The sequence below is a fragment of the Populus nigra genome, chromosome 1 (assembly GCF_951802175.1).
Source record: "Populus nigra chromosome 1, ddPopNigr1.1, whole genome shotgun sequence".
Taxonomy (NCBI): Eukaryota; Viridiplantae; Streptophyta; class Magnoliopsida; order Malpighiales; family Salicaceae; genus Populus; species Populus nigra.
The window spans coordinates 2,731,233-2,756,895 of NC_084852.1; the positions used below are offsets into that span (position 1 = coordinate 2,731,233).

Here is a 25,663-nt window from a genome sequence, read left to right on the forward strand (position 1 = left end):
TCCACACACACACACACAAGGTGGTGTCACTAAAAAAAACCAAAGAACATACACAAAAAACAACCCTAGATACATTTTTCTAAACCTATCCGCCACCCAATACCACCCCTAACCAGATCCCTCCTGCTCTCTCTCTCTCTCTCTCTCTAAACATGCCTCCATCATCCTTACCGAACTATCTTTTCTAGAAACACATATGAGCCGCCAGCCTCACTTCCAAACTCTGCTCTCTCAGCCTACCACAACTATACCCACAACCCTTCACCATGCTGCCATGACAGCCGCAAAGGAGTAACCCAAACCAACAACTCGACAACAATTCCCAATCCAGAAAGATGATAGTCGTGACTTCACACACGTGCGACAAGTATCTCTTTGTTTTTTAGTTGTTTTTAGAAGGGGTTTGCAATGTTTAAATCAATACCTCCCCTTCAATTTTTATTTATATCTTTATTATCTCAATACCATAATTTTGAATGATGAGTTTGTTTGGTATTATAATACTAAATGTTTTTTAAAATATTTTTTATTTAAAAATGTATAGAAATATTTTTAAAAAAAGTTATTTTAAATATCAACACATCAAAATAATATTAAAATATATAAAAAATTAATTTAAAAATTTTTTTAATTTTTAATATTTTACAAAAACATTTTTGAACCACAAAAAAAAACTCATACCATGCCGGCCACCGGAAAAAAAGCGTGCTATTATTTCTTATCTTCATTCTCTTATTTTCTCTCTAGTTCTCGTGCTTTTAACAGTGGAAAATCTAAGGCTTCTTTCGGTCACTACTTTTGCCTAATTTCTCTCAATTATCTTTCCATCTCATCCTTTAATAGTACTTGATGCAGAGCAGTAATAGTGTAAATGCCATGTGGTTTTGCCTGCTTAGATCCTTTTTATTTTTATTTTTTAAAATTAAGGTTTTTTTTTTTTTTTTTTTCAAATTATCTTGGGCGTGGCCCTTCAACCTTTCTCTAGACTAAGTTTATGTTTCCTCTAAGGCTCATTCGAGCTCTCTAAGTTAGGTTGCTTTTTCTTTATCATTTATTCACGCTTCACGTCAGGGATGTTAGAATCCCGCATTAAATAACACAATATTATTAAGTCCCTTCGAAATCCTCACTGCCATGAGAATGAGATTAATAAACACACAAAAAAAAAATGATGGTAGTAATATTTCGGCAATTTCTAAGAATTATTTAATTAATTTATTTCAGCATCTCAAGTCAGAAGATAATATTTCGGCAATGTCTAAGAATTATTTAATTAAATTATTTCAGCATCTCAAATCAGAAGATAATATTTCGGCAATGTCTAAGAATTATTTAATTAATTGCTTTCATCATCTCAAGTCAGAAGATAATATTTCGACAATGTCTAAGAATTATTTAATTAAATTAGTTCAGCATCTCAAGCCAGAAGATAATATTTCGACAATGTCTAAGAATTATTTAATTAATTTCTTTCAGCATCTCAAGTCAAAGAATTAGTTAAAATTTTGATTTATAAAACTTGTTCAAGAAATAGGCTTGCTGTAAGGAGAAAAAAGAAAGAAAGAAAGAAAGAAACAGCCGTTATTGACCCCAATTAAAAACCAATTGATGGGAAGAAACAATGAAGATGATGATACCATGATAACAAATTTAAAGAAAATTATAGAACACTGATAAGACTTTATATATACATGTAATTTATAAGCAATTGGAAACCCTACAGAAGACACATTCACTCTGTTGACTTACTTTCATGACAAGCAATCCCTGTTCGATCAACCATATATATAACACCAGGAAGGGATAAGGAAGGGATAAGACTTGTCAGTATTTATTTAACCACAATTTCTTAAAGAAAGCAGATGCTAATCCAATCTTGTTGCACGACCTGCTGAAAGTTCAAACCACGGATGTCCACTTCAAAGCTCAATATGGAGACAATCTCAAGTGGGAATAAAAATATATCAAAGCCTGTGTCTTATAGGGAGAGTCGTGTGGTGTTGTGCTTGGCCACTATCTGGATCGTGCTTGGTCAACTCCTCGAATAGCATTGCAAATCTTGCCATAACTGGTGCACGTAAGGAGATCAGAACCATGACTCCACGCTCTCCTTTCTTGTTTCTATAGGGTAAGTAATAGGTTCCAGAATTATTAATGTCATCAGGCATAGCCTTAGATGGCCCGGTATAAACTGGCTTACCCCAGCCATAATCCACCTGATCAAACCCAACACTTGTTAAATCTGACACAACATATGAAATGTTAATTATTATTATTTTAATTTCTTGATCTTTCAATTTTTTTATTTTTTAGATTTGATCTCTATTATTTTTATTATTATTTATTTTATTTGAGATAATTTATGAAATTTTTTTTTTTTCAATTTCATTCTCATTCAATTTTTTAATTTATAAATTTGTTCCGTATTATTTTAGTAAATTTTAAAAAAATAAAATATTAATAAGTTATTTTTCAAATATAAACAAACATTAAAAAATTAAAAAAATAATTTTGAGAAGAGTGTTTTCCATGAAATATAGCCATCCTGAAGACTATTACGGTTTTGCATCAAGTACTGTGAAAGGAAGAGATGGCAAAATAAATGAGAGAAAGGAGCCCAAACTGACGGAAAGATGCGTTACATTCTTCAATCTTAAAAGCATGAGACCGAAAGAAAGGGAAAGAAGACAAGAAATAAGAGGACGCTTTTCTGACGTTTTCCCACACTGTTTTGCCAAGGTCACATATTAACCATACATGACGTTCTTTTTTTATATCATTAAAAAAAAATGGAAGCTGGTAATTGTATTGAAATGTTTTTTTTTTTTGAAAAGAAACCTAAAGTAAAATAATTTATAATCAAAAAACGTAAAGAAGGACCATAATTTTGAATGATGAGTTTGTTTGGTATTATAATACTAAATGTTTTTTAAAATATTTTTTATTTAAAAATGTATAGAAATATTTTTTAAAAAAGTTATTTTTAATATCAACACATCAAAATAATATTAAAATATATAAAAAATTAATTTTAAAAAAATTTAAATTTTTAATATTTTACAAAAACATTTTTGAACCACAAAAAAAAACTCATACCATGCCGGCCACCGGAAAAAAAGCGTGCTATTATTTCTTATCTTCATTCTCTTATTTTCTCTCTAGTTCCCAAGCTTTTAATAATGGAAAATCTAAGGCTTCTTTCGGTCACTACTTTTGCCTACTTTCTCTCAATTATCTTACCATCTCATCCTTTAATAGTACTTGATCCAAAGCAGTAATAGTGTAAATGCTATTTGGTTTTGCCTGCTTAGATCCTTTTTATTTTTATTTTTATATTTTAAAAGTATTTTAATTTTTTTTATGTTTTCAAATTATTTTAATATATTAATATCAAATATAAATTTTTCAAACTAAAAATACTTAAAAGAAACAAAGCAATAAAAATACTCAATGTTATCTTATTACTGTAGGGTACTTGTCATTCAGCGTGTCTTCATAAGGCATGTGTCTTGGGTTTAGAGGTAAGGTCAAGCTTGATAAACAACTAGAGTGGTAGTCATCGCGACCAGACCAAGATAGACACTTCACTTATATTTGAGTGAATGACTAGTACACGGTAAACTCAAATGAGCTATTGAATCAAAAGAATAGAAAAGGCTTTGGATAGCAAACAAAGGCAACCTACGACAATGGAACATTAAAGAGGGGGGACTATATTTCAAACTAGATAAGAATGCATGCATGTCATCTAACCCTAAAATATTGCACAAATATTTTTGAATTGTTATAGGAAAAATCATCAAAGAAATCTTGCAGGATTGTGATGAATCTGAGTGGATAAAGAAAGAATCATTAAGCTAATGATAGCAAAGAATCATACTTTAACCTTGGAACGAGAAGAAGATGAGATAAACCTTTCCATTAGAAAATTCTTAAGAAAATGATAAGATCAACCCTTTTCATCAGGAGCAACCCTGCAATCAGAAAGCACCGAGTTTTCAAACCCTATGATCAAGAAGTATCAGGTCAACCCTTCAATTAGGAATCACCAAGTTTTCAACCCTATTATCAGGAAATCCAATTAAATTTAGTCATGAGGAAGGACAGGTATCAACCCCGCAATAAGGAATCACTAAGGAATCACCAAGTTTTCAACCCTATTATCAGGAAATCCAATTAAATTTAGTCATGAGGAAGGACAGGTATCAACCCTACAATAGGGAATCAATAGGAAAGTTCGAAGAGAAATTAATCAAACCCTATCACTAGGAAGAACTCTGTCATCAGGTATCCTAATTTTAGTACCCCACAATCAAGAAGAAAAGTGAGAAGAACTCTATTATTAGAAAATTCTCAAAGAAAGGAAAAAATTCAAACCTTGTCATCAGGAAGAACAAGAAAAACCTATTGTTAAGAATTTGAGTTTTGGGAACCCTACCATCAGGATTTCAAGTCAACTAAGCTTGGAAAAGAGACAGTTGTGCAAGAAAATAGGTGTGAGAATATAGTTTTCCTTACATATAAAGATTTTAGTTCTGGTTAAAAGGGATAGCTAGATTGAAATTTTAGGTTAGCCGAGCTGTTGTTCAGATTTAGGTTGTGGTTAAAAGAGATCCCTAGATCTCAGGTTAACCAAACTGTTTTAACAGAGATTTTGGTTCTAGTTAAAAAGAATCACCAAATTGAGATTTGAGGTTGACCAAACTACAAACAAAGATTTAGTTATGGTTAAAAGGAATTGCTAGATTGAGATTTCAGGATAACTGAGTTGTAGATAAAGATTTTGGTTCTGGTTAAAGGGAATCACTAGACTGGGATTTCAGGTTGATCAAGCTGCAAACATAGATTTTGGTTCTAGTTAAAGAGAATCACTGGATTGAGATTTCAAGTTAACCAAACTGAAGACTAAGATTTTGGTTCTCGTTAAAAGGAATCACCAGATTGAGATTTCAGGCCAACCCAACCAAAAACGGAGATTTTTATTTTGGTTAAAGGGAATTATCGAATTAAAATTTCAAATTAACCCAATCGAAGACAAAAATTTAGGTTCTAGTTAAAGGGGGTCTCTTGATTTAGATTTCAAATTAGCCAAACTAAAGACAAAGATTTAGTTTCTAGTTAAAGGCAATCGCCAGATTACGGTCTCAAAATAACCAAGCTATACATAGTTTTTAATTGTAGTTCTGGTTGAAGAGGATTACTGCAAAGACAGTGTTTCAGATCAACCGAACTAAAAGTTTTGAGAAGATTAATTTTGGAATAACGGTTCCTTTGTCTTTACAAAGTTACTACGCAAAGCACTTGACAAGTCTTTACTCTGTTAGTATTGTCGAACGTGTGCAGCGTCGCAGCGATGCGTCCACTCTTGGATTGTATCAGGAAAATGGGTGAGACAAGGGTTTCTTATCTTTTATCACTGGAATGGAGGAATGAGAGTCGCTACCTAGTATTTTGGTGACTAGAAACCGTAACTGGTCTCAGAGATCGGGCACAAAGACTGGTTGTATAAAGAGAAGGTATTAGCACTTCAAATACGTCATACCTAAGATAAGCTGCATTGTTTAATTGTTTGATAAAAGCTAAGGTATGGTCGTATTTTCTAGTGTTGGTCCATCTAAGGTTTAAGAAAAATCCTCCTTAGTAAGGAGATCCTTATCTTATCAGGTAAAACCTAACCATTCTAATATCAATAAAAAAGAACTACCTTTTTAATATCAGGAATACGCTTTACGTATAAATTCATAATCCCATATAGTAAAAGAAAACAAAATATTTTTTGGGTATTTTTGAAATATTGGCCTAGTTATCATGACTTTAATAAATTGGTTATTAAAGCCAAAATGCATGGTGACCATATATTTTTTTGAATTTTTTTGTATGAAAATACGATATGATTTTTTTAATCTTTGAGAGACTTGGCCGTATGCATGAAAACAAGACATTTCTTTTTGTTTCATATTTTTTTGCAATTTTTCAATGAAAACCAAGTATTTTAATATCGGAGTTGTATCTTTATGGCATAAAAATACAAACCAATATTAAGCAAAGTTGATTGAGAAATATGCGGGAAAATCACAAAATTTTTTAAAGGATTTTTTTGTTTTTTTTTAAAATTTTTTGGACTGAGCCAAACTCAGCCTTGTGAACAGTCACGTGAAGAATGGAGAGTGAATTAATTCACTCTATACTTTTTAGTTGCAGAACAGTGAAGGTTGCACGCAGAGGAGGAAAGAGGAAAATAAAAGTAGGAGAAGCTGACTTGCGGTTGCGGTGTTGTTGTTGACGATAGGCGAAGAGCAAGACTGGAGATGGTTTATGGAGGACGCTGCTGGTTGTTCTTTCTCTTTCTCTATATTTTCCTTCTGCCTTTCTCTTGTTATCTCTTCTCCTTCCCTCTTTTTGTTTGCTTTTCTCCTTTTGTTCTCTAGTTGTGGCGGTGCTGCTGGTGATGAGATTGGTGGTGGCTGAAGGTCTTAGTGGAGAGAGAAAGAAAGAAGAAAAGGTCGTGGGAAAAGGATGTTTTTTTGTCGAATTTGGACCCAATCTCCTCCCCCTTTAGACTGTGAAAATCAAATATATTTATAGACGATGGAAGAGGGAGACTTTTTCTCCTGTGGTGCCAAATCTTGGCCCTTGGTTCAACCTGAAAGCATCCCAACCGTTGGTTCAAAGTAGCAATGATGAATTGTTAGTTTTGTGCAGGAAAATAGCTGGTCGAGTTGGCCACTTTGGGGCGGTGCCATCGCCTCTCAAGCCTCGATCAACCCGAACGGATTACACTAGCGTGCATTCATGTGTCAGGGGATCGTTTCCGTGTATGTTTGGTAAAGAAATGAAGCTTTAAATCCCTCGAGAAGGTGGCCATTCAACTAGCCTTGCTGAAGAAGAAGATGAATAGTCATCTTCCAAACAACGCCGTTTTGGACAATTGTAATTTAGTCTTTTGATTTGTGATTTAATTCTATCTACATCCCTAGTTGGCTTCAAACTATTAATTTTGTTCAATTTTACCCCTGGAGAACTTCAATTCAAGCCCCAGATTTCAGAGTCTTTTTCCCTTTGGTCCTTGATTTCGGATTAATGCAATTTGACCCTCAATTGATCATTAAACTTTAAATTTGTTCAATTTTAGCCCCTGAATCGGTCAATTTCAGTTCCTCTATTTACGCACCTTTTCTAGTTTGGTCCTTGGTTATGGATTTATTCAATCAAGTCTCTAATTGGCCATCAAACTTCAATATTTATGCAATTAAGCCCCTGATTTGACCAAATCAACTCTTAAAATTATATTGACCCCTAAACTTTAATTTCTTCCTATTAAAGCCCAAAATGACTTAAAAAACAATGTTTCCTTGCAATCATAAACATTCAATAAAATTTAATTGAGTCCTTAAATATATGATTATGGACTTTTCTTTCTCAAATTGAATTTTTTTTGTCAATAGAGCCTTCATCGGTAAAAAATATACCGTCAAATTTCAATTTTTTTACTTTTAAACTTTCTCAACCAATTTTTGGTAATTTTCTGGGCGCTTTGGCATCCTCTTCTCACTACTACTATTTTTTTTGTTTTTTTCCGAATATAATTTTTTTGTCTTTTTTGTATTTTCTTATTTTTTTGTGGGACCCAAAAATGAGTAACAACAAGTATTGTATAGAAGGGGCATCTGTTGCTATCCAATTTTTAACTCTATTTTTGAAATATTTTTGAGAAAAAAACAAAAAATAGAAAAAAACAACAAAAACCCAAAAAATATGTTTTTGATATATTTATGTCGTTTTCAGCATTTTCAGTGTTGTCTTAAAAGGATTCAAGTTTAAAATGTCTTTCAACGCGTTTAGCTTTTAACGTGTCATTTTCAAAATCATTGATTTTTCTCATTGAGTCGACGTTGATATTGCTCTTTTTAAAAAAAAATTAAAATACAAATGTTGGACCAATCGATTTGGGAAGAAGACAAAATTCTCTACCTATAAATAGTTGTCCACACACACACACACACAAGGTCGGGTCACTAAAAAAAACCAAAGAACATACACAAAAAAACTATAGATACATTTTTCTAAACCTATCTGCCACCCAATACCCCCCTTAACCAGTGCCCTCCTGTATTTTTGCTAACTCTCCCCTCGATCTCTCTCTCTCTCAATACGTGCCTCCATCATCCCTACCGAACTATCTTCTCCAGAAACACATATGAGCTGCCAACCTCACTTCCAAACTCTGCTCTCCCAGCCTACCACAACTATACCCACAACCCTTCACCATCCAGCCATGACAACCGTAAAGGAGTAACCCAAACCAACAACCCGACAACTATTGCTGATTCATAAGGATGATCATCGTGACGTCGCACACGTGCGATAATTATCTCTTTCTTGTTTAGTTGTTTTTTGAGGGGGTTTGCAATGTTCAAATCAATACCTCCCCTTTAATTTTTTATTTTTATCTTTATTATCTCATTATCTTCTTTCCTTTTTTGGATTATTTTTTTAATTTTTTTAAAAAATTATCTACGTGTATGAAAAGCATAAAGGTTGATTTTTTTTTATGAAATAGCTTAAAATTGGACAAATCACATAAAAAATGCATTTTTGGAAATATTTGTATTTAAAAACAATATATGATAAAAGAGGGTCAAAATCAGATTACATCAAATAACAAAGCTTTTTTTAATGAAATAATTTATAAAATTATTATTTTTTAATTTCATGTTCTTAACAAAAAAAAGTTAAGTGAAATTATTAATTTTTTATTAAAAATCCAGAAAGTGTTATCCAGAATTGTGAAAAGAAAAACTTCAATTTTTTCTTTGAGTGGAAAGCATTTTTTATTAAATTATTTTTTAGAATATAAACAAACATTAAAAAATTTTAAAAATAATTTTGAGAATAGTGTTTTCCATGAAATATAGCCATCCTTAAAACTATTACGGTTTTGTATCAACTATTGTGAGTGGAAGAGAAGGCAAAACAATTGAGAGAAAGGAGCCAAAAGTGACGGCAAGATGCGTTAGATTCTGCAATCTTAAAAGCATGAGGCCGAAAGAAAGGGCATGCTGACAAGCACTAAGAGGACGCTTTTCTGACGTTTTCCCGCACTGTTTTGCCAAGGTCACAAATTATGACGTTCTTTTTTATATTATTAAAAAATAAAAATAAAAAGAAGATGGTAATTTTGTGAAAATGTTTTTTAAAGTGTTTTTTTATTTAAAAATATATTAAAATATTTTTTAAAAAATTATTTTTGATATTAACATATCAAAATAATTCAAAAATATAAAAAAATTAATTAAAAATAAATTAAAAATTTTAATTTTTTACAAAAACATTTTTCAACCACATAACAAAAACTGTTAACATGTCGGCCACCAAAAAAAAGCGTGTGCTATTATTTCTGATCTTCATTCTCTTATTTTCTCTCTAGTTCTCAAGCTTTTAGCAATGGAAAATCTAATGCTTCTTTCGGTCACTACTTTTGCCTACTTTCTCTCAATTATCTTACCATCTCTTCCTTTAATAGTACTTGATGCATAGCAGTAATAGTGTAAATGCTATGTGGTTTTGCCTACTTAGATCCTTTTTATTTTTATTTTTATTTTTATTTTTTACAAGTATTTTTATATTTTTTAAAATTAATGTTTTTTTATGTATTCAAATTATTTTAATATATTAATATCAAATATAAATTTTTAAAAATAAAAAATAATATTTCTATATATTTTCAAACTAAAAATACTTTAAAAAAACAAAGCAATAAAAAAACTCAAAGTTATCTTATTACTGTAGCGCATGACACGACCAAAGAGTTGATGTCTTCTCCCAAGTGCAGAAGTGTCGAAGTAATAAATAACTTGGCAAGACCAGAGTCGAACCACAGGGAGGTTAACTATATAAATTATAACTAATAATAATAATAATAATGAGGACTTTGAGATGTAAGATTGATTTAAAGATTAAACAGTGATAAAAACAATTGTCAAGGTTAGAGGATCCACTAATGATATTCCAAAAAAGTATAGTATAAACTCTTATTACCCAATTGGAAACCACACACAAAGGAGGTTTCAATTGGATTATAAATTGTTAACATGATTACATTAGCTATCTTATTCGAATAATGCTAATACTTGTAAATGTTGTCAGGTATTCATGATTATAACTTATGTTAACAACAAATCAACCTCCTTTCATAGCACAAGTGTCGGTTATACCATACGGTTTGGGTTATGAAAGTGCCAAGTATTTGTTGTACCAAGGGTTATATAACATAAATCTAGATTAACCATTTAACAAGCAAAGTATTAAGAGTGAACAAGATAACAAATACAAAACATGTTAGTATTAAACATTAAGGTCCATGTTAAGTTTATACTATACTTATTCTTACACCATTAGTGTAACCACTTATTCTTACACCATTAGTGTAACCTTTTCACCTTGACATAATAAACTTAGCTAAACATATTGAAAGAGAGAAACATAAATAATCAAGATAAGAACATAAATAAGATATAAGTTAACTAAGTAAAGGAAAGGAAATGAAAAGTATAAACAAGATATTAATATAAAACTTAAGCATTACAAAATATAAAGAGAGGAAGCAAGAGCATGATCTTGATCTGAAAACCAAGATGGCTAAATGCATGGCAAATACTTCCTTTTATAAGCCAAAATTTGGAACTAATGATTTGATGACTAATTGTTGAGTGGGTGGCCACATCTTGACTAGGTGACAATTCTTATCTTCTTGTCTGAACAAAACGTCATTGCTAACGTCAGAATTTGAACAGATTTTCCGCATGAAAGTTCTAGGAAATTGTCTTAGCTTTCCAACAAAAAAGAATCGGTGCATTTGGACTTCTATAACTCAAGATATGGGTTGAACACTGAACAGTATCTAGGCTGCATGACAGATTCTGACTTCTCCATTGTTGCTAAGATTTGGACTTCCAAACAGCAGAATTGAGTCTTGGACCTCCATGAATGTTTTAGGCCCATGTCTTAGCTTTCTAGCCATGTAAACCAAATTGAAATCCAAGATCTACAACTCCAGATATGACCCAATGACTGAACAATGTTCCAGTTTGGACTGAACCGACATCTCTTTTCTAAGCTTAACCCTTTCTTTGTCCTTTCAATTTCAGTACTTAAACTCATCAACCAATCCTTTCATTTATGTGATAGGCCTGCATTTAAGATGAACATTTACCATAAATTAAAGATCAGCGTACTTGTCCTTCAGCGTGTCTTCATAAGGCATGTGTCTTGGGCTTAAAGGTAAGGTCAAGCTTGATAAACAACGAGAGTAGTAATCACCTCAACCAGTTCAAGATAAGCACTTCACTTACATTTGAGTGAAGGACTGGTACACGGTAAACTCAAATGAGCTTTTGAATCGAAAGAACAGAGAAGGCTTTGGATAGCAAACAGAGTCACCCTACAACAATGGAATATCAAAGAGGGAGGGGCTATATTTCAAACTAGGTAAGAATGCATGCATGTCATCTAACCCTAAAACATTGCACAAATATTTTTGAATTTTTATAGGAAAAATCATCAATGAAATCCAACAGGATTCTGATGAATCTGAGGGGACAAAGAAAGAATCATTGAGTTAATGATAGCAAATAATCATACTTTTAACCTTAGAACAAGAAGAAGATGAGATAAACCCTACCGTTAGGAAATTCTTAAGAAAATGATAAGATCAAACCTTTCATCAAGGGCAACTCTGCAATCAGAAAGAACCGAGTTTTCAAACCCCGCTATCAAAAAGTATGAGGTCAACCCTGTAACTAGAAAACACCAAGTTTTCAACCCTGTCATCAGGAAATCCAATTAAATTCAGTCATCAGGAAAGACAGGTTATCAACCCTGCAATAAGGAATCAATAGGAAAGTTCAAGGAGAACTTTTAATCAAACCTTATCACTAGGAAGAACCCTGTCATCAGGTATCCTAATTTTTAAACCCCACAATCAAGAAGAAAGTGAGAAGAACTCTACTATTAGGGAATTCTCAAAGAAAGGAAAAAGTTCAAACTCTATCATCAGGAAAAACAAGAAAAGCCTATTGTTAATAATTTGAGTTTTGGAAACCCTGCCATTAGGAATTTGAGTTTTCGATTCCAGAATCAAATTGTTTCGAATTTAAGATACCCTTAGAAAGTTCTAGTTGAAGGGGATCACTGTGATTCAGGATTTCAAGTCACCTAAGCTGAGAAAGAAGATAGTTGTGCAGGAGAATAGCTGTGAGAATACAGTTTTCCTTACATATAAAGATTTTAGATCTAGTTAAAAGGGATCGCCAGATTGGGATCTTAGGTTACCAAACTGTTTTAACAGAGATTTTGGTTCTACTTAAAGAGAATCACCGAGATTTGAGGCTGACCGAGCTATAAAAAAAGATTTAGTTCTGGTTAAAAGGTAGCCAGATTGGAATTCCAGGATAACCAAGCTGTAGATAAAGATTTTGGTTCTGATTAAAGAAAATCAATAGATTGGGATTTCGGGTTGACCGAGCTATAAGCATAGATTTAAGTTCTAGTTAAAGAGAATCACTGAATTGAGATTTTAGATTTACTCAACTATAGACAAAGATTTTGGTTCTCGTTAAAGGGAATCGCCAGATTGAGATTTCAGGTTAACCCAACCAAAAACTAAAATTTTGATTTTGGTTAAAAGGAATTATCAAAATGAGATTTCAAATTAACCCAACCGAAGACAAAAATTTAAGTTCTAGTTAAAGGGGGTCTCTTGATTGAGATTTAAAATTAGCTTAACTAAAGACAAAGATTTAGTTTCTAGTTAAAGGCAATAGTCAGATTAGGGTTTCACTGAATTGAAATTTTTAAAATCATTGATTTTTTTCATTGAGTCGACGTTGATTTTGCTCTTTTTTTAAAAAAATCAAAATACAAATGTTGGACCAAGCGATTGGAGAAGAAGACAAAATTCTCTACCTATAAATAGGTGTCCACACACACACACACAAGGTGGTGTCACTAAAAAAAACCAAAGAACATACACAAAAAACAACCCTAGATACATTTTTCTAAACCTATCCGCCACCCAATACCACCCCTAACCAGATCCCTCCTGCTCTCTCTCTCTCTCTCTCTCTAAACATGCCTCCATCATCCTTACCGAACTATCTTTTCTAGAAACACATATGAGCCGCCAGCCTCACTTCCAAACTCTGCTCTCTCAGCCTACCACAACTATACCCACAACCCTTCACCATGCTGCCATGACAGCCGCAAAGGAGTAACCCAAACCAACAACTCGACAACAATTCCCAATCCAGAAAGATGATAGTCGTGACTTCACACACGTGCGACAAATATCTCTTTGTTTTTTAGTTGTTTTTAGAAGGGGTTTGCAATGGTTAAATCAATACCTCCCCTTCAATTTTTATTTATATCTTTATTATCTCTTTATCTTCTTTCCTTTTTTGGATTATTTTTTCAATTTTTTTTAAAAAATTATCTACGTGTATGAAAAGCATAAAGGTTGAATTTTTTATGAAATAGCTTAAAATTGGACAAATCACATCAAAAATACATTTTTGGAAATATTTGTATTTTAAAAAATATATGATAAAAAGGGTCAAATCAGATTAGATCAAATAACAAAGCTTTTCTTTATGAAATAATATATAAAATTATTATTTTTTAATTTCATGTTCTTAACAAAAAAAAGTTAAGTGAAATTATTAATTTTTTATTAAAAATCCAGAAAGTGTTATCCATAATTGTGAAAAGAAAAATATTTTTCTTTGTAATAACTTCAATTTTTTCTTTGAGAGGAAACCATTTTTTATTAAATAATTTTTTAGAATATAAACAAACATTAAAAAATTTTAAAAATAATTTTGAGAAGAGTGTTTTCCATGAAAGATAGTCATCCTTAAGGCTGTGTTTGTTTTTCGGAAAGTGGTTTCTGGGAAACCACTTTCCAAACTTTCCTATGTTTGTTTACCATTATAAAAGTTGGTCAACAGAAAACACTTTCAAGTTAAAGGAAAATTTGGCTTGGTTTCCAGGAAAGTGTTTTCCTTTTATTTTGGATGGAAAACACTTTTCGGAAGTTGTGAAAAATTTAGAAATGTCATATTATTTACTGATTATATCAAATTTGATCCTCAAACTTTTGATTGCTATATATATTTTATTTTGAATATTTATTTTTCAATTTCATCCCTTAGAATTTAATTTTTATATTAATTTTGGTCCTTATTTTTATAATTATTATTTGCTTTTTCCTTATCATTTTTTAATTGAAATTTTTTATCTATCAAATTTGGTCCTTATTCTTTTGATTGTTAGTTATTTTATTTGAAATAATTTATGAAATGTTAATTATTATTATTTTAATTTCTTCATCTTTCAATTTTTTATTTTTTAGATTTGATCTCTATTATTTTTATTATTATTTATTTTATTTGAGATAATTTATGAAATTATATTTTTTTTCAATTGCATTCTCATTCAATTTTTTAATTTGTAAATTTATTCCTTATTATTTTAGTAAATTTTAAAAAAATAAAATATTAATAAGTTATTTTCTAAATATAAACAAACATTAAAAAATTAAAAAAATAATTTTGAGAAGAGTGTTTTCCATGAAATATAGCCATCCCGAAGACTATTACGGTTTTGCATCAAGTACTGTGAAAGGAAGAGATGGCAAAATAAATGAGAGAAAGGAGCCCAAACTGACGGAAAGATGCGTTACATTCTTCAATCTTAAAAGCATGAGACCGAAAGAAAGGGCATGATGACTAGAAATAAGAGGACGCTTTTCGGACGTTTTCCCACACTGTTTTGCCAAGGTCACAAATTACCATACATGACGTTCTTTTTTTATATCATTTAAAGAAAAAGAGAAGGAAGATGGTAATTGTATTGAAATGTTTTTTTTTAAAAAAAACAAAAAACGTAAAGTGAAATAATTTATAATTACTATAATTTTAAATGATAGAGTTTGTTTGGTATTTTTAAAATAAAATAAAAAATTTAATGTTTTACAAAAATATTTCTCAACCAAGTAAAAAAAAACTGAAACCATGGCGGCCACAAAAAAAAAAGCGTGCCATTATTTCTTATCTTCATTCTCTTATTTTCTCTCTAGTTCTCGTGCTTTTAACAGTGGAAAATCTAATGCTTCTTTCGGTCACTACTTTTGCCTACTTTCTCTCAATTATCTTTCCATCTCATCCTTTAATAGTACTTGATGCAGAGCAGTAATAGTGTAAATGCCATGTGGTTTTGCCTGCTTAGATCCTTTTTATTTTTATTTTTTAAAATTAAGGGTTTTTTTATATATATATATTTTCAAATTATCTTGGGCGTGGCCCTTCAACCTTTCTCTAGACTAAGTTTATGTTTCCTCTAAGGCTCATTCGAGCTCTCTAAGTTAGGTTGCTTTCTCTTTATCATTTATTCACGCTTCACGTCAGGGATGTTAGAATCCCGCATTAAATAACACAATATTATTAAGTCCCTTCGAAATCCTCACTGCCATGAGAATGAGATTAATAAACACACAAAAAAAAATGATGGTAGTAATATTTCGGCAATTTCTAAGAATTATTTAATTAATTTATTTCAGCATCTCAAGTCAGAAGATAATATTTCGGCAATGTCTAAGAATTATTTAATTAAATTATTTCAGCATCTCAAATCAGAAGATAATATTTCGGCAATGTCTAAGAATTATTTAATTAATTGCTTTCATCATCTCAAGTCAGAAGATAATATTTCGACAATGTCTAAGAATTATTTAATTAAATTAGTTCAGCATCTCAAGCCAGAAGATAATATTTCGACAATGTCTAAGAATTATTTAATTAATTTCTTTCAGCATCTCAAGTCAAAGAATTAGTTAAAATTTTGATTTATAAAACTTGTTCAAGAAATAGGCTTGCTGTAAGGAGAAAAAAGGAAGAAAGAAAGAAAGAAACAGCCATTATTGACCCCAATTAAAAAACAATTGATGGGAAGAAACAATGAAGATGATGATACCATGATAACAAATTTAAAGAAAATTATAGAACACTGATAAGACTTTATATATACATGTAATTTATAAGCAATTGGAAACCCTACAGAAGACACATTCACTCTGTTGACTTACTTTCATGACAAGCAATCCCTGTTCGATCAACCATATATATAACACCAGGAAGGGATAAGGAAGGGATAAGACTTGTCAGTATTTATTTAACCACAATTTCTTAAAGAAAGCAGATGCTAATCCAATCTTGTTGCACGACCTGCTGAAAGTTCAAACCACGGATGTCCACTTCAAAGCTCAATATGGAGACAATCTCAAGTGGGAATAAAAATATATCAAAGCCTGTGTCTTATAGGGAGAGTCGTGTGGTGTTGTGCTTGGCCACTATCTGGATCGTGCTTGGTCAACTCCTCGAATAGCATTGCAAATCTTGCCATAACTGGTGCACGTAAGGAGATCAGAACCATGACTCCACGCTCTCCTTTCTTGTTTCTATAGGGTAAGTAATAGGTTCCAGAATTATTAATGTCATCAGGCATAGCCTTAGATGGCCCGGTATAAACTGGCTTACCCCAGCCATAATCCACCTGATCGAACCCAACACTTGTTAAATCTGACACAACATATGACTGTAACCCCTTAGGCAGGCCCTTGGTAATCTCAATGAAATCGGCCAACGATCTTATGTACTCCTCAGTGATCTTGTTCTTGGCTTGCCTTATCAGCTCCAGAGCATACCCTAATGAGTTCAAACAAAGCTTCCTAGCACTGGTTATAGCTGCTGGCAATGCCAGCACGTTACCATAATAACCCTTTGGTAACGGAGGGTTGAATTTGGAACGTGCATTGACGAGCATACAAATGCGCATCTCCTCATTAGGGTTTGCTTGAGATGCTATGGCATGGCATCTCCATAAGCATGCGGTTATTATTTCAAACTTGGAACATGGGTGTAAATGAGGAGGAATCCATTTACGAATGTTGGATAATTCTTTAGGGCCGATGATGAAACAACGGTGGGCTGCACCGTCAGTTCTACCCCGAAATTCAGGAACGTTGAGCTCGCTAGGATCCACAACAAGATCATGATGATCGCCATATTCGTTGTGAGTGCAAGTAACACGAGGTGGATTCCTAGCACAAAGGAGTTCTCTTTGCCACACAGGTAGAATTGAAGGGGCTTGAGCACCTCGTGAGATCTCACCTATGGCACTCAATAGCTGAACTAGGCCAATGGCATCACTCATTGGGTGATTAAGACGGAAGCCAAGTATAAAACCACCACACTTCAAGCGTGTTATCTATCAAAATACATTAAGAAAATCACTAGTATTTTATTATAATGTGATTAGGGGAGTGTAATATAGCACAATGTCAACAAACAATAAACATTTAATTTTCTGTTAAATTACATAAATATTATATACGAACACTAGCTGAGTTTTGACAAATCTTGTGATGGGGGAGCGGCCGGGGGCAATGATCTTTTTCTTGCTAGTGTAATAATATAAATTTAATTTATATATTTGAATACAAAAACTAAGTCAAACTAAGAAAAAAAAATGGATTAGCTGTCATTTTCATCGATGTGAGAACACACCAAATTAGTGGATATATCTTAGGATATGTATCACATAAAGATTAAAGAAGAACGATAAAACAAGAAAAAGGTCAGAGGAAAATAAATAGAAAGGAGAAAAGAACAGGATGCCGTCAAGAAGAAGGAAAAGAGAACAGAGAGGATGATTGCACATGTTGTGAAGCCATCGATGATTGAATTTTTGAAATTAGAATAATTTTGGTTAGAAAATAATATAAATTATATTTTAAAATGTAACTTAAAAGTTTAAATTATTGGGTTGAAATGGTTTTTTAATATAGTATCAGAGTCTTGATAACTAAACAGTTACGAGTTAAAATCTCACCATCTTATTTATTTGATAAAAGATAAGCATAAAGTAATATAAACTTATGCAAATTTTAAGTTTAAAAAACTTTTACTTGAAGGAACATATTAAAAATAATATAAATCATTTATTAGAACCTAACTTAAAAATTTAAATTATTAAATTAAAATGACTTTTTAACCCTTTCTGGGTCACTCTCCCCAACCTCACTTTCTAAGGTCACTCTCAACTAGCCAGCAAGTTGGTGGCGAGGAAATTAAGATATTATTACTTGCTGGGAGGATAGAAAAAAGGGATTGATAGGATGAGTTTAGAGGTAATCAGCTAATTGATAGGATGGGCTCGGTGGGAGTGTTTTGGATCCATGGTGAGCCATTTCCCCTCCATGTCCCTTGAGACTCCGGTACTAATGGTATTACTCTTTAGCGATCTCATTTATAGTCTCACCATAAATGAGATATTTCGAGTCTGTTTGGTGCCGAAATGTTTTTATATGAGTAGAAGGCAGTGAAAACTGAGGAATTCAGTACACTCATACCAAGTCTAATATTTTTGATTTATATGATTTTAAAATTTATAATTTATTTTATAGATTTTATTTCATGGCGTTGTAATTTATGAGTGAATATTATTTAAGTTTTTAATAATGATAATTTAAAAAGATGTGGAGATTTAATCTTAGTATGTAGGTGGATGAAACCCTCCATCTAACCTAACTAGGGTGGTGGGTATTAAAAAACCCACCTAGGCTCAGTCCTACCCAACTATTTGCCCAGGTACCAAAAAAAATAAATATTGCATGCTAAAAGAACCCAGGTGCCAAAAAAATAATTAGAAAGGGAAATATAAAGATTACTCAACGTTTACCCCAATAGCAACAGAACTTGTCATCAAATTTTCTAACCTAGCCATTTCCCAAGAAAAGAAGAGGAAGAAAAAAGCCAGTACTACCTTGTTTATAATAATAGATAAGTACCTGAATGATCAGCAACGGGGTATTGATGATTCCTGCTGACCCTGGGACATTGTAAAGAAGTTCCTCGGCACAAGGGAACGGAGGCTGAATTGGATCACCAAACTGCTCAAGTGTGCCATCAGCATCAGCTTCAATGAACAAGACACCCTCTCCTGTACAATCTACTACAAGCTTATTTTCTGGCTCTTGTCTAATCCTCCCGGCATAAGGATAATAATACACAAGTGCCTGTGCAATTCCCTCTCTTATTACCTTCACAGGATCTTTCCCTTGCATGGACGGTTTGTGTGCATAAAAGTTGTAATGTGGTGATTGAAATTGTAGGTATAGTTGGCGATCGATATCAGAAAGTAGTTTAGATTCATGGGGTGTGGCTTTAGCTGGTGCAACCAATTCTGGCTCGCACCTTCGCACATTGAATGCTAAGGAAGTAGGAGTTGGCATGGCAAAGAAACAGCTAGGAATCAAACGGTACTGGCTATGGCACCGCGGCAGGAGTACTCAAGAATATGCGGGCTCAAAATGAGATGCGTGCTCTTCCATACTTGGTCCAAATTTATAGTAATATTTGCTTTCGTCAGTAGGTGAACGAAAGCAATGCTTAAGCATATTGTTAATTCCGTGATTAGGATGTAAAGTGACTTTTTCGTTCAGTGAGGTGTTAACTTATGTATCCAATCCACATAATCATTTTTAATAATTTCCTAGGACAAGTAGGTGAATTTATCCTTCGTTCCCTTTTTATTTACTTAATTACTCAAAGAATCTTCATTGCTCTTTAATATGAGAATTTGTTTTTAGATTTATGGAAGAAAATATATTTTATCATAAAAAAAAATTTTAAATTAAAATGGTAATGGAGATCCTTTAAAGTAGAGATGGATGAACGAAGGCCTTCTAATCTTCATACCCACATGCTTCTATTGAAAGAAATTTTTAATTTTTCTTGATCATTGTCTAAAGTTCTTCAGGACGTACAGGTGAGGATTCTTTCTTTATAAAAAAGCTTAGAAGACTCAGCTCTCCACTACCCATATCTTTTTCACTCAATTATTGATATGCGAAAACAAATTCAATTATGACTAGTCCAGCCCTTTAAAAACTGAAATTAAACTCACTATAATATAGCTGAACCAATAATCTATATAAAATCAAAGAAAAAATGTAATTTCAATCCAATTATACCTTATTAAAAACCAAATATGTTTTTTTAATTAGACTTATTATGGGTTCAATTCAAAAAAGTTAGGTGGTCGTGGCAGCAAATTTCTTGTCGGACCGACTAGTCCAGCATGGGTTTAAAAACATTTTGTACAAGTTTATATAAACCGTATTTGTATATATTTGTCTTAATTTCTTGTTCACGACTTCCTCTCTATGCTTTCTCACTTTAATTAACTTTTGAGTTAAAATCCATAAGCAAATGATAAAATTCTTGAATATTACTTTTTTAAAAAAGTTTTTTTCATCTAAAAGCAACTTAAAAATGTAACTCAAACAAAATTCTATGCAGCTTTCCTAAGTTATTATGATGCTGCTTTGACTCAGGCAAAAAAATAGTAGAAATCAACGGTTGTTGTCCAGTGAATTTGCAGTTATTTTTGTTCAACAAAATGGCATATATATGTTGATCAAAACCCTAATTAACTCACGAAACAAGGATCAATCAAACTATTGGAAACCAAATATTGATCTTATTATTGACTATAAAAGTCATGAGACTTAAATTTTACAACTGTAAACAATTTGAAACCACACAAATCACCAAATTTTCATGACAACTCCAACTCATATATCTAAGTATACAATCACAACAAGGTCAAAGAGTACGGGCTTGGTGGTAATAAATAAATTTAAAAGGCTTATTCAAACTTCGCCACCATCTGCTTAATTTAAAATATTTTTTTGGTACCAAACCAAGAATAGAATAATATCATAGCCTCTGTCTTATAGGGAGCTTGGTATCATTTCTTGTTGTCCTTGGCTTCTTTCTGGGTCATGCCTTGCCAATTCCTCTAATAGTATTGCAAATCTCTCCATAAATGGTGCACGTAAGGAAACCAAAACCATAACCCCACGCTCTCCGTTCTTGAATCGATACGGCAGGAAATAGGTTCCTGCAATAGAAATTTCATCCGGCATAGCCTTAGGTGGCCCATAGTAAATTGCGTTGCCCCATCCATAGTCCACCTGATCGAACCCAAAACTTGTTAAGTCTGACACGACATATGATTGTAACGCTATAGGCTGCCCTTTGGTTATCTCCATTAGATCAGCCAATGATCTCATGTACTCCTCAGTTATTCTATTCTTGGCATTTCTTATCATTTCCACTGCATACCCTAAAGAGTTTAAGCAAAGCTTCCTAGCATTTGTTACAGCTGCTGGCAAAGCTAGCACGTTACCATAATATCCTTTCGGTAATGGAGGGTTAAATTTGGAACGTGCGTTAACAAGCATTTGCATGCGCATCTCCTCATTAGGGTGAGCTTGAGATGCTATGGCATAGCATCTCCATAAGCATGCACTTATTACCTCAAAATTTGAACATGGGTGTAAATGAGAAGGAATCCATCTACGAATGTTGGATAATTCCTTGCGGTTGAGAACAAAACTACGGTGGGCTACAGCGTGAACCTCGCCGCGGAATTCAGGCACCTTGGCTATAGGATCAACAGCAACAGGAGCATCATTACCATATTCATTGTGTCTGCATGTAACTCGTGGCGGATTCCTAGCACAGAGGAGTTCCCTTTGCCACACAGGTAGAATTGAAGGGGATAGAGCACCTCGTGCAATCTCACCTATGGCATTCAATAACTGAAGCATGCCGAATCCATCAGTTATTAAGTGATTAAAACGGAGCCCAAGTACAAAACCACCACACTTCAAGCGTGTCACCTGTTAATATAATGTAAAATTATTAATACTTTATGAGAATCTAATTGATGGAATATTACCATCATTATTTTAATTATATTTTTGAATTTTCTCGATAATAATAATAGTAATTGTAATAATAATAATAATAATAATAATAATAATAATAATAATGAAAGAATGAATAAACATTAGCCAATAATGTCCTATACGTACCTGAAAAAGCAATAATGGGGTATTGAGGATCTCTTCTGATCCTGGGACGCTGTAAAGAAGTTCCTGAAAGCATGGGAATGGAGATGGAATTGGATCACCAAAGTGCTCGACCGTGGCATCGGCATCGGCTTCGATGAACAAGACACCCTCACCAGTACAATCAACTATAAGCTTATTGTCTGGCCCGTGTCTAATCCTACCAGCAAAAGGGTAATAATACACAAGTGCCTGCGCAATTGCCTCCTTTATTACCTTCACAGGATCTTTCCCTTGCATCGATGGATTGTGTGCATACAATTTGTAATGTGGTGATTGAAATTGGAGGTATAGCTGGCGATCAATTCTGGTTCGCACCTTTGGACTGCGAACGATATCGAAGTTAATGTTGCCATCGCACAAAAAGTGTGTTTGCTGCAAACTGTGATAAATGGTGGCTCTACCTCAGCTCAAGAATATTTTTGCTTGAAATGGAATGCATGGGAAGGCAAACTTGCTACATATTTATAGTAATAATGACTGTGTGGACATGCAGTAGGTGTGAAAGATAGGAGCAGGAACAGTAGTACATTATTACGTTTATAAAACCATGACTTCATCACCCAGTTCCCAATATTTTATTTGATAAAAATTTAGTATAATTCTATATAAATTTTAAATTTTTTATTTTATAAAATATATTAAAAAAACATATAAATTATATCTCATAATACTTGCTTACTTTATTTGATTTTGTTAGAGAATAATATAAATCATATATTGGAACTTCACCTAACAGTTTAAACTATTGGATTGAGATGGTCATTTGATATGGTATTAGAGTCTCGATGACCAAACGGTCACTAGTTCGAATCTCATTATCTCTATTTATTTGATAAAAAGTAAGTATAAGATAATGTAAGGACTTTATCTAAGCTTAAGTTATTAGATTGAAATAATTTTTTAACAGATAATAATTCAATGAATATCTTTATAACAATGTTGGACAAAATAACATGGAGTTTTCTTCTTCTTCCTTTTTTTTTTTTGGTGTTTCTTAGGGAGGTCTTACAAGCAATACAAAATGGCCCGGTTGTTTCCCTCCCTGGACCAAAATCTCTGTGAATCCCTCTCAAGTTCTGCACATAAGATTATATGAAATGAAATGTTAAATACTATAATATTGTTTCCTTAGATAGGCAGTTACAACCATTAAATAATGAAGGTGTAACATCTTCTGCTATTTCGTTTGGCTCACGAGGTAGTAGCTACTCAATTAATTTGTTTTTATTATTATTTATTTTTGGTACCAACTTCACCAGCATTGACTTTTTGAGGAGCATTAACATTGATACACTGACTTCTAGCTAGTGCTATTCATGCCCTCCTCTACGTCTCTTATAAATTTTATTCACATAATTAATTCATTAAAAAATTAAAATCAAAAGGGTAATTGAGGATATGTTAATTGTGTGCATAAGAAAAATAAGGAAAATCATTGATTTTAAAATATAACGCGTGAAAAGTCAAACGTGTTCAAAAAACCTTTGAAAATTTAAATTCTTTTAAGACGATGTTGAAAATGCTAAAAATGATGCAAGTACATTGAAAAAACATATTTTTTGGATTTTCGTTGTTTTTCGCTATTTTTTTATTTTCAAAAATTTTATTAAAAAGATGGATTAAAATTGGGTAACAACATGTAGGTTCTTCATCTATGATTGGATATTGATCGGTATGACCCTAATTCATTATCATCGCATCCATAACCATAGTTTTATAAGAATTATTGTTGTACACTTGTGTTACGGCCGATAATTTACTGTGGTTCGTGCAGTCATCCCATAATGGTTCGTCAGAATCTTTCAACAAATCAAAAAACCTAGCTGTATCTGCATTAGGTTTTTCTTCTACAAATGGACATTGACTGACATTACCTTGATTCATTCTCATTCCATCCATAACCATATTCCTGTAAGGATTAGTGTTGTTATTTGCCGCTTCATGCACGTTGCTAGCATTAGAAGTTGACCCAACCACCTTTTCTTCCATTCTCCTCTTACTCACAAATACTTCTCCGTGTGCATACCAACACTGGTAGTTCTCCATAAACCCTTCGTGTAAAAGATGCATCGTTACAACATCTGGATGCAAATACTTTTTATTTTGACACTTCCTGCATGGACACCTAATACCGCCTCTAGTAAAATTTTTGGGAATAGATGTTGCGAAATTGATAAAACCCTGAACCTCATTACAATAATCCATCCTCTGCAATCCTTGGGGTGAATCTCGATACATCCATGAACGATCATCCATGACTTCTATCGAATCTCTATAAAATTATGATGACAACATGTATTAATTAACTATGTTAGGTAAATAAATTTCCAAAAATAATGGTTTACCTCAAGATTATCCAACAAACCAATTACAACTTCTCAAAAATATTAAATATTCATTATCAATTATCAACGTCCATACAAATTAATACATATATATCAAATTACAGAAATTATAACTCCGCAATATCATTGATGATAAAAATTAAAACGGACCCATTAAATAAGTTATTAATTATTTCAAAACAACACATGTAATTCAGTAATTCAATAAAGTTTCAACAATTTACAAATAAATACAATCTTACAAAATCTAAAACAAACCATAACAAGTATAAAATTATATATTCGTATACTACAAGTTTGTTTGAGAAATAACAATAAAACATGTACATCTACTAACAAAATACATATACTAAAAAAACAATAAAAACCATGATATTTAAATGTTAAAATTTAAAAAGATAGAATTACTTACAAAAACTGATAAAAATTCATCGGTAAATTAGAACACGGATGCTGTGACAAGAAGACTTCAAGATACATGACTTGTTGTACTGAGAAGATGGAGATTTTTTTGGGGGGGCGCTGGTTGTTTGCAGTTGGGGAGAGTTGCGATGAGAAAGAAGAAGGGGGAGTCATATAGCTCAGAGAAATAATCCACAGCAGCCTGCTTAATACCCTGTTGAGAATCAAAAGTGTTGCCATTATGGTGGATTTTAAGGATAGATGATTTAGCCTTCCTGAAATTGGCAATCAAGTGAAAAAACTTGTTTTTTCAGTCTTCCAATTTGCATCACATCTGTCTTGATTTCTGCCTCCAAATAAATTCAATGTGATTGTTGCGAACCCAACGGTCTTTCAACAAAAAGTCTAAATCCTCTTGTTCTTGGTCGGTTATACCTTTTTCTTCACATTTTTCCTCTAGTATGTTGATAGCTGAAAGGGTTCGTTGAAAGGCAGCTTCTTGATTTCCAAATTTAAGTTTATTCCATTGCCTCAATCTGACTGCAATATAATTGAGCTTTTTGAGAAATTTAAAGCGGCCAAGGTGAAGGGAGCATGCATCATTTCAGAAGTTTTTAATAATGTGCTTAAAATTTAGGTACTGAGTCCAACAGTCCAAGAAACGAAAAGGACACCATTCATGGTCTTGCAAGAAGCTAGATAGAATTAAAGGACAATGATCCGAGAACTCCCAGTCGTTGAAGAGATAAATGACTGATGCACTCGGCATGCTTCAGGTATTGAATGCCATAGGTGAGATTGCACGAGGAGCTCAATCCCCTTCAATTCTACCTGTGTGGAGGGGCGAAGCCACACTGGGGCATAAGGGGCAACTGCCCCC

The 25,663-nt window shown here is 32.7% G+C and overlaps 2 protein-coding genes across 2 annotated transcripts; both read right to left on the reverse strand.

The window, feature by feature from the left end:
* Positions 1-15,956: 15,956 nt before the first annotated feature.
* Positions 15,957-19,436, reverse strand: LOC133688237 (benzyl alcohol O-benzoyltransferase-like). The gene is made up of 2 exons (XM_062107664.1): positions 18,902-19,436; positions 15,957-17,319 (listed from the first exon to the last, which is right to left on the reverse strand). The coding sequence occupies exons 1-2, from the start codon at positions 19,343-19,345 to the stop codon at positions 16,354-16,356; spliced, it is 1,410 nt and encodes a 469-aa protein (XP_061963648.1). The 5' UTR covers positions 19,346-19,436; the 3' UTR covers positions 15,957-16,353.
* Positions 19,437-20,575: 1,139 nt separating this feature from the next.
* On the reverse strand, positions 20,576-22,565 carry LOC133673300 (benzyl alcohol O-benzoyltransferase-like). Its single transcript, XM_062094042.1, has 3 exons — positions 22,528-22,565; positions 21,998-22,358; positions 20,576-21,802 (listed from the first exon to the last, which is right to left on the reverse strand). The coding sequence occupies exons 1-3, from the start codon at positions 22,563-22,565 to the stop codon at positions 20,849-20,851; spliced, it is 1,353 nt and encodes a 450-aa protein (XP_061950026.1). The 3' UTR covers positions 20,576-20,848.
* Positions 22,566-25,663: the final 3,098 nt, after the last annotated feature.